Raw genomic sequence first — 10,448 nt, forward strand, 5'->3', positions numbered from 1 at the left:
ATTTGTAGTCGGCGACTAGTCGGCAAAAATGGCCGATTAATCGGCACTTTATAAGTGACAGAAAAACAGGGCAAAAAGAAACAAACAGCACATATTTTCATAAACTTTTTACCTATTTTACCCAAATTTTTATTTAGGGTGCTTACGAAAACTTTTGTTCGAAATTATTGACCTTGTGGTCACTTTTTTATGTGCGATTGTGCGGTCGCCGTATGAAATATAACCTTAGGATTTTTTTATTTAATTTTTTAGCGTTACTATATGATAAATAGCGCGACGAAAGGGGTAAAACGATTGTTTTTTAGTGCATTTGAACCGAACTTAGATTAAACTAATGATCTGGCCGACTAGCTAGTCGGCCAAATCAATAGTCGGTACATCACTAGTTATATTGCCTATTTGGTAAAAGTCTTCCACTACTTCACGGGGATTCCATCAAACTACTACTACGTTTAGGAAAGTACAGGAATACATGAAAGAGTTACGAAATAATATCATAATGATCAACACGCCCTGATCCATGGTACATATGAATGTGAAACTGATAAGGAAATAAAGTCGGACACATGGTTCATAAGGGCTCATTTAGACGATGCGAGAACTCGCATGCGAGTTTCATTACATTGCGGGTTTTGATCGGTCGGTTGAATTGGACGTAACCAACAGTCCGCAATGTAACTAAAATCGCATGCGAGTTCGCGCGCCGTCTAAATCAGCCCTTACTTACAATATTGCTCGCTAGTGCTTGTGCCTTGTGCTCCCTACATTTTGCACTAGTTCTGGAATAGAGAAAAAAATACATAGATTGCTCACTCCATACATCAGTTTTGATACCAAAAAGACTATTAATTTCAGTGTCTACATCTAGCATCGAGTAGAGGAACTATCAGTACTGCTACTTGACAATAGATGTAGCAGTACTGAAAGTTCCGCTACTTGATGCTAGATGCTAATAGTCTTTTTGGTATCAAAACTGATGTATGGAGTGAGCACTCTTGTCTTACTATATTTCTCTATGGTTCTGGTTATTAAAAGACGACTTTTGACAATTCAGTTACCTCAAAACATAACCCGCCGTACTGCGCTATCTTCTACAGCTTACAGCTGTCAAACTTGAGGCTTTATTTTTTTCATAGACTTTCTATCTCTTCTGTTAATAAATAAACTATACTTGGTCAACCAGATCTTGACAGTAAAAAACGCGGCAAATTTGAAAAATGTAGGCGCGAAGGGATATCGTCCCATAGAAAATTTGAATTTCGCGCCTTTTTATACTGACAAGATTTGGTTGACCAGCTATAATACCTTTCTTGTTACCAGGTCTTGTGTTCGTCTGCGGCTCGCGCGACGGCCTGATGACGGTGACGGGCCGCAAGCACAACATGGACGATATAATCGCAACCGTGCTAGCCGTCGAACCGATGAAGTTCATATACCGAGGCCGCATTGCCGTGTTCTCTGTGCGGGTGTTGAGGGACGAGAGGATCTGCATCGTGGCCGAGCAGAGGCCGGATTGTGGCGAAGAAGAGGTATGTTTAAGCCCACAGACAAGACATCCTCTAGACTGAGCATAGTAACGCTACCCTCTGCCACAAATATACGGTAGTTTTACTCCATCTTCGAGTCAAGTGTCAGAATCCCGTGCCGTGATTGGTCCGTGTCTTTGAACGGACCAATCACGGCACGGGACCCGCTCACCTCGTCCGCCGCACCCCAGTATTTTTGGCAGCATCGGTTTCATGAAATAATTGCTCTAAACTCCGTCTTGAGGATTCCTAGTCTATGGTTTTAGGCCACTGTTTATTTAATTTAAAACATTCTTATGAATGGTGTTTCATTAGTTATTACAACATTTACAACAGCGGCATCATCTTTTAGAAAAAGCTCGTTAAATAAAGATTAAAAAAAAAAATTTACAACATCCACATCATTCACATCAAAGTAAAAAAATGCCGCCGCTCAGGCTAAGTTAGATCGGCAATCCAAAACTTCTATGTTCGATTTTCTAGTTCATCATGAGAAAGCATACCGTAAAACCGGCTGTACTTTCCACTGGAATGTAAATAAAACCAATATTTAATATCATGCAACTGACATTTGTATCCGTTATGTACAGATCAGGGATGTTGCGGATGCCGATTTTTTGACATCCGCGGATGCGGATGCGGATGCGGATTTTTTAAGGCTCACATCCGCGGATGCGGATGCGGATGCGGATGTCAAGATAGCACCATAAAAAACGTCAAATATTACATTTTAGTAATTTTTATTTCAAAAAACCTGCCAAGTGCGAGTCGGACTCGCGTTCCAAGGGTTCCGTACATTAAGTCCCACTCACGCTTGACTGCTCATTTCTAATCATGGTCCTATAATATTACGGTCAGAGTTTCGCTTACAACACAACTGTGATTCCAACATCCACCTGTTTCATAGTATTTACGCGTGACACACACACATTGACAGCCCACATCCACCAGTTTGCCGTCAGATGAATCGAAACGTTATTGAAGTAAACATGTCGAAGAAAAATATAAAATATGCCGGCATGCGTAGTTAAATCCTGCTAGAATTGTACCGATCGAAAGAAAAAAAGTCACGGAATAACTTTTCATACTTAAGTTTATCAATTAGTACGTAAAATCACGATAATTTGTTGTTTTTAAATTATCAAACTGCAAAACAGGAGTGTGACCAGTAACATGAATAGGGTAATTTCCCGAAAGTAGGGTAATTGATACCCTTCTTATTAAATCATTATGTATTAAGAGATCGTTTAGGTAAATAGTTAAATTATTGATAGTGCATTTCAAACTAGGTCGGTATGGTAATTTCCCGATACTAAGGAGATTAGACGCTTACATGCATGTATGATAGTTAACGTTTGTTTGAATAATTGTTTTACCATTAGGGGAGAATTTGTGTTACATGGTAACACTTGTCTACACGCACACATTCAAACCGTCCGCCATTGCAGTGTCACAGTTTGTCTTAGGTGGCAGTCCGTCCGTAATATTCTAGGTCCATGCTTCTAATATGTTTTTTGGTTACCGACTAAATTACCTAGCAGTCTAGCACTTACGCCGATGCTAAGACGTTTCTGTACCGACCTGTTCCACATCCGCATCCGCATTAAATCCGCATCAATTTTATGCGGATGCGGATGCGGATGCGGATGTTGAAAATAATGCGGAAGTTCCGCGGTTGCGGATGCGGATGCGGATGTTCGCAACATCCCTGGTACAGATATAATGCATATAAACCTTGAACGTGTTATGCTATTTCAGTCAGTCTACTAAAAGTACTGATGTTGACTGATGAAGCATGACAAATACCAACGTTTCCGAGAAAATGCGATGGCAAAGGATTACTATATGTTTGGGTCATAGGTACAATTATATTAGGTTCACATTTTTCCTGTGAACAAACTCTAAGTGAAAGCCTATAAAACCGTTTCATTTACCTAAAGTCTATTTTTTTATTCGGTAGACTAAAATGACATATCATAGTATGAACATCATGTGTCATTTCATACTATGAAATGTCATTTTAGTCTACCGAATAAAAAAATAGACTTTATGTAGTCAAATATAGAGTCTGTGCGGAAAGAGAAAAGTCGTGGAATGTATGGGGCCCAATACATTCCACGACTCTTCTCTTTCCGCACAGACTCTACCCACAAGCTGTTAAATATTGAACACAGGCGTGACAAATATTGTATTAAAATCTATGGTATCCCATTGACCTTTTCGACGCCGTGTCAAACAAAAAAGCTGTCGCCTCGTCACCAAAGTGTCAAAACTGAAATTGAACTTAATGCACATGCACGTAGGTCTATGTTGCTCTGTGGTCTGTGACCGATTAACCTGTCGAATCCCACGATATGACGTCACCATAAGCGTTCTGGCTCATATATGAGCCGTGGGAGCTGACAGATTAATCGGTCTTTGGCGTTGAACCTACAGTGCGAATATATCGGTCATTGGCGTCCGAAAGGTTAAAATGACATTAAAATGGTCTTCCAGTCATTCCAATGGATGTCCCGCGTGCTCCAAGCCGTGGACTCGATCCACCAGGTGGGCATATATTGCCTGGCTCTGGTGCAGCCCAACTACTTGCCGAAGACCCCGCTCGGCGGGATCCACCTCAGCGAGTGCAAGCGGCGCTTCTTGGAAGGGACGCTACACCCGGCGAATGTGCTGATGTGTCCGCATACGTGCGTCACTAACCTGCCGAAGCCGAGGGAAATACACTCGGGTAATTATTATTTCTACATATCTATGCCAGCTGATTGCTGCAATTGAGGCTCAGTCAGTGGGGAGACACTCCTCCTTTCGGGCAAACTCGGCTCCGTTCGGCTCAGCATTGCTCCGAACAATTGAAGGGATTTTTACAAAAACAACATAACTGATGACTACACTGGTTGACACCTGAAACGATTAACAATGTTCTTAAAAAAGTGTCAACCGCTCTAAGCAGTTATGTTGTTTTTGTAAACATCCCTTCAATTATTAGGGTTGGCACCACTTGATGTCCTTTTGCGTGCACGACCACAGATAAGATACACTTGAATCACTTGGGGCACTTGAATTTTTACAACCCTAAATAGCCGAAAGGGATAGTGCCATATATTAGAAAGGGATAGCACGATTCGTCCCTGAATCGCTGTCAAACTTCGGTTTTGTAAGAAGTGTCCTTTCCGTACGGTAGTACTATTATTTATTCTGTGGCACAGTTGAGCGAGAAAATAATGTGTCATGAGTTAGAGCGTCCAGCGCCACCTCATTCTGATGTCAACTAAAGAATACAATTTTTTCTTAAACTTATATATACAGGATGGCCCATTTAGATCGGTCAGTATGGGAAAATCTGAATCTATAAGACATACGACGATCTCTTCTTAGGAACCATGTCATGTCTGATTTTAGTAACAAGAAAAACTGCATACATTCATTAAAAAAAAATGTGTACTGAGCTCGGGAATCGAACCCGGACGTTTTGAAAAAAAAATCTAAAATTATTTCTATTTAGATATCGATTGTGATGAAACATGATGTCTGAAATGAATGAAATGCATTGTTTTCATATCCTTTAATTTATTTTAGTATGTTTTCGAAATGGCCACCATTTTTTTCAATACATTTTACATTAAAAAAAAATTAGATGTATGAATGCAGTTTTTCTTGTTACTAAAATCGATCTATTGTATGGAGGAGTTCTTCCAGACGTCCTGGTTTAAGAAGCATTAACATTTACAACAGCAAAATCCACATAAACATAAGGAAAAACCTAATTAAAACCTATATTTGGAGCACCGCCCTCTACGGATGTGAAAGTTGGAACATCACAACACAAGACCGCCGGCGCCTAGAAGCATTCGAAATGTGGTGTTGGCGAAGGATGCTCAAAATCAGCTGGACAGAAAAGCGCACCAACCTTGAGGTACTAGAGAAGGCAAAAGAGAAGAGACAAATAATGCACGTCATTGAAAAACGTAGAGCCAAATGTATAGGTCACATACTCCGACACGAAGGGTTAAACAAAATCATATTGGAGGGCAGAATTGAGGAAAAAAGAGGAAGAGGAAGACCTAGAATATCATACATGACACAGATAAAAGAATGGTGCTGTAGCCACTCGTATCAGGAAGTAAAAACGAAAGCCCAGAATAGGCTGGAATGGAAAATGCTGCAGCGACAGAGGGCCAGGCCCTCTTAATATTGATTGATTGAAAATCGATGACATGGTTCCTAAGAAAAGATCATCGTATGTCTTATAGTTTCAGATTTTCCCATACTGACCGGTCTAAATGGGCCACCCTGTATACGTTAATAACATGATTGATGTATTTGTCCGTAGACGTTGGGCCGGCATCGGTGATCGTGGGCAACCTGGTCCAGGGCAACCGCCTGGCGTCCGCGCAGGGCCGAGATATGGGATACACAGATGACTCGGACGCTGCTAGAAAGGTAACAAGGCATAGACGCAGACGGCGTTTCTAACTGAAACAATGGATATGCGAAAATAGTACATTATTGTCGAGGTTCGGAAGTAGCTACTTGCTGGCTGAGGATTCGTTTTAAACGGACGACCTTGGGAGTCCGTTTAATTGAATCCGAAGCCAGCAAGTAGCCTTCCAGCCGAGTCATATATAGTGCTTTTCTCAAAAATGGTGCAAGAAATAGAAATTATTTACCGGAGCAACGGTCTAATTATCACAGAAAAAAGTAAAACCATTGAAAATATTTGCTTTGCCGCCTTTAAAAAAAGTGTATTTTTCTACTGAAAATACGCCAATCTATAGCTGGTCAACCAAATCTTGTCAGTAAAAACAGGCGCGAAATTCAAATTTTCTATGGGACGATATCCCTTCGCGCCTACATTTTTCAAAATTGCCGCCTTTTTTTACTGTCAAGATCTGGTTGACCAAGTATATTTGAGACACCTAAATAGCCGCGGTACCAACATTATAATAATAAGTGCTGATCATCTGTTTGGCTGTTTAATTGGACCTATGCCTTCATTTGATATGGCCATTTCAACATTTAAAAAGTTTGGAACTCGTTAAATAATGGAATTTGTATGCAACATTGCAGTCCCGAAATCGAGATTGCAATGTTTTTAACTTTTTAATTTTTTGACTGACCATAAACTACGCACTTCGCGACCAATTTTTTAACCGGCAACGTCGACTTTGCCGTCCATTTTTGAGAAAAAGCACTTTGTTTCGATGAGTGTCGACTTATCTACGTATTTCGTTTCAGTATCAATTTATATCACAAATCCTGCGGTGGCGCGCGCAGAGCACCTCCGACCACGTGATCTTCACGCTCCTCAACTCGAAGGGCGCTGTGTCCAAGGTCCTGACCTGCGCCGAACTACACAAGAAGGCCGAGCGGATCGGCAACCTCCTCCTAGAGAAAGGAAGGGTCAACACTGGAGACCATGTAGCGCTAATTTTCCCTCCCGGGATTGATCTCATTTGCGCGTTCTACGGGTGTCTCTACGTAGGGGCGGTCCCCGTCACCATCCGGCCGCCGCACCCGCAGAACCTCCACACAACCCTCCCGACCGTCAGAATGATAGTCGACGTCAGCAAAGCGACTCTAGTCCTCTCAAACCAGTCTGTGATAAAACTGCTGCGGTCCAAGGAGGCCAGCAACGTCCTCGACAGCAAAGCTTGGCCCGTCACGCTCGACACCGACGATATGCCCAAAAAGAAACTACCGATTTTATACCGCGCGCCCACAGCGGAAATGCTAGCGTACCTCGACTTCAGCGTATCCACTACAGGAATGCTCGCCGGCATCAAAATGTCGCACGCCGCAGTCACGTCTCTCTGTAGATCCATGAAAATCGCCTGCGAGTTATACCCCTCCAGGCATATAGCTCTATGCCTGGACCCCTACTGCGGCCTCGGATTCGCTCTCTGGTGCCTCAGCAGCATCTATTCCGGACATCACTCGATTTTGATCCCGCCTTCCGAGGTGGAGATCAACCCCGGACTCTGGCTGAGCGCCGTGTCTCAATACAAAGTGAGGGACACGTTCTGCTCGTATGGAGTGATGGAGTTATGCACTAAAGGGCTAGGAAGCTCCGTGAATCAGCTCAAGTCGAAAGGGATCAATTTGGCTTGTGTGCGAACATGCGTCGTGGTCGCCGAGGAGAGACCGAGGATAAACTTGACGAATTCGTTCTCGAAGCTGTTCTCGGCGTTAGGGCTCAGTCCTCGCGCCGTCTCGACGTCTTTCGGCTGCCGAGTGAACATAGCGATCTGCCTGCAGGGCGCCTCGAGCCCCGAGCCCTCCACGGTGTACGTAGACCTGCGTGCGCTGCGCAACGACAGAGTATCGTTAGTAGAACGCGGCAGCCCGCACTCGCTATGTCTAATGGAGTCCGGGAAACTCTTACCCGGCGTGAAAGTGATCACAGCTAATCCTGAAACGAAAGGACAATGCGGAGACTCACATTTGGGTGAAATTTGGGTTCAGTCGCCGCACAGCGCGAGCGGATACTTCACGATATACGGCGACGAGAGTGACTACGCGGACCACTTTTGCGCTCAGCTGGTGACCGGGAATACGGGTGAAGTTTACGCGCGGACGGGGTACCTAGGGTTTTTGAGGAGGACGGAGATCAGTACGACAGCGAGCGCGACGGACGACAGTTCGTTGATGATCAGGGACAGCGACACGGAGTCGCTGGCGTCGGCGTGCGGCAGCGTGAGCGGCGCGAGCGTGCAGGACGCGCACGACGCGCACGACGCGGTGTTCGTGGTGGGCGCGCTGGACGAGACCATCATGCTGCGCGGCATGCGCTACCATCCCATCGACATCGAGAACTCGGTCATGCGGTGCCACAAGAAGATTGCCGAATGGTGAGCGTTGTTATTTTAATTATTAATATAGCCTGACCAGTAATATACTTGGTCAACCATGACAGTAGAAAAAGGCGGCGAATTTGAAAAATGTAGGCGCGAAGGGATATCGTCCCATAGAAAATTTGAATTTCGCGCCTTTTTTTACTGACAAGATTTGGTTGACCAGCTTTATATGATAATTGTCAAGAGGGCGCTGTTATTCTCATGTATAGGGTGACAATTCAGTGTAGTATGAAAGAATTAGTTCCAGTGAAATTCCGCAACATGGCGCACCCTCAAATGATCCTGGTTCACCTATACTTACAATTATTACAAAAGCGAAGTTTACTGTTACCTCGTTTATATGCTTCGAATATTTACGAGTATCAAATCAAAATGTTAAAAGTGGACAGAGTTTTTCGGTATCATTGAATCGAATTGCATATCTTCGTAACATCGACTGCTCTGATGACGGATCGTTATTGAAACTGTAAATAATAAAAGCAATACAATTTCTAACTTGTTAGGATTCGTCACGATGATTGGAAGACAATAGTACATTATTGTCGAGGTTCGGAAGTAGCTACTTGCAGGCTGAGGATTCGTTTTAAACGGACGACCTTGGGAGTCCGTTTAATTGAATCCGAAGCCAGCAAGTAGCCTTCCAGCCGAGTCATATATAGTGCTTTTCTCAAAAATGGTGCAAGAAATAGAAATATTTTACAGAACTTACAGAAGCAACGTTCTAATTTTCACAGAAAAAAATACAATCATTAAAAAAATTTGCTTGCCGCCTTTAAAAAAAAAAGAAGTGTATTTTTCTGCTGAAAATACGCCAACCTATTTGAGACACCTAAATAGTCGCGGTACCAACATTAAGCCTGTAACAGACTATCGCACCGCACCGCGACCTTGGAGCGTCGCACCCATAAGTGAGAGCGAGAAAGAGATATCTGTTTCACCCATAAGTGAGAGGGAGAAAGAGATATCTGTTTCCCGCTCTCACTTATGGGTGCGACGCTCCAAGGTCGCGGTGCGGTGCGATAGTCTGTTATAGGCTTTATAATAATAAGTGCTGATCATCTGTTTGGCTGTTTAAGGGACCTATGCCTTCATTTGATATGGCCATTTAAAGTTTTAAAAAGTTTGGAACTCGTTAAATAATGAAATTTGTATGCGACATTGCAGTCCCGAAATCGAGACTGCAATGTTTTTAACTTTTTAATTTTTTGAATGACCATAAACTACGCACTTCGCGACCTATTTTTTAACCGGCAACGTCGACTTTGCCGTCCATTTTTGAGAAAAATCTTGTATTGAAATTCATAATGTTTCCAGCGCCGTGTTCACCTGGACGAACCTGCTCGTGGTGGTGGTGGAGCTGGACGGGAGCGACAGCGAGGCCCTGAACCTGGTGCCGCTGGTCACCAACACGGTGCTCGAGGAGCACCACCTCATCGTGGGCGTGGTCGTGGTGGTGGACCCGGGCGTGGTGCCGATCAACTCGCGGGGCGAGAAACAACGCATGCACCTCAGGGACGGCTTCCTTTCCGACCAAATCGACGCCATCTACATCGCTTACAACATGTAAAATGGTCAGTCAATTTAGCTAATGTTACATTTGACTTTTTTTTTTGTTAGCTTGGTTTAGTGTCCCACTGCTGGGCAAAGGCCTCCCCTCCCTTCCTCCACTCAACCCTGTCGTTTGCATTTTCCCGCCAATCCGGATAAAATGCGTCCAAGTCGTTAACATTTGACTTAAACAAAAAATCCCTACATCTTTAATTTAGTTTTTCTTTTTGTCAAAGAAAAGCTCGAATTTATCATAGTCATTTTACGTAAATGGGTTTTATTCGGTAAATAAATCGCTAAGTCAAATGAAACGTTAGGTGAAATGCTATTTGGTCAGCCATGCGTGGTAACTTTTTTGCCACTGTTGTCAACCAACCGATACAGTCAGAGGTTTTATCCTGACACTTAATGATTGCGCTTCGAAAGACGAATGTAGCAACATACAGCGAGGAGAATCCGAGACCTTACCTTATTTCAAATGCCATAAACTTTACGAAGTTGTAACTTTCTGAATTTTTTA

General features: G+C 43.3%; 1 protein-coding gene across 1 annotated transcript in view; it reads left to right on the forward strand.

The window, feature by feature from the left end:
* The window catches only part of LOC134660936 (disco-interacting protein 2), a 125,415-nt gene extending 115,433 nt beyond the window's left edge, over positions 1-9,982 (forward strand). The window contains exons 14-18 of the mRNA XM_063516822.1: positions 1,321-1,529; positions 4,023-4,254; positions 5,857-5,966; positions 6,762-8,374; positions 9,695-9,982. Coding sequence (XP_063372892.1) covers positions 1,321-1,529; positions 4,023-4,254; positions 5,857-5,966; positions 6,762-8,374; positions 9,695-9,947 — 2,417 coding nt within the window. The 3' untranslated portion in view covers positions 9,948-9,982. The remainder of the gene's footprint in view (positions 1-1,320; positions 1,530-4,022; positions 4,255-5,856; positions 5,967-6,761; positions 8,375-9,694) is intronic.
* The last annotated feature ends 466 nt before the right edge of the window (positions 9,983-10,448 follow it).

The sequence above is a fragment of the Cydia amplana genome, chromosome Z (genome assembly GCF_948474715.1).
Source record: "Cydia amplana chromosome Z, ilCydAmpl1.1, whole genome shotgun sequence".
Classification (NCBI taxonomy): Eukaryota; Metazoa; Arthropoda; class Insecta; order Lepidoptera; family Tortricidae; genus Cydia; species Cydia amplana.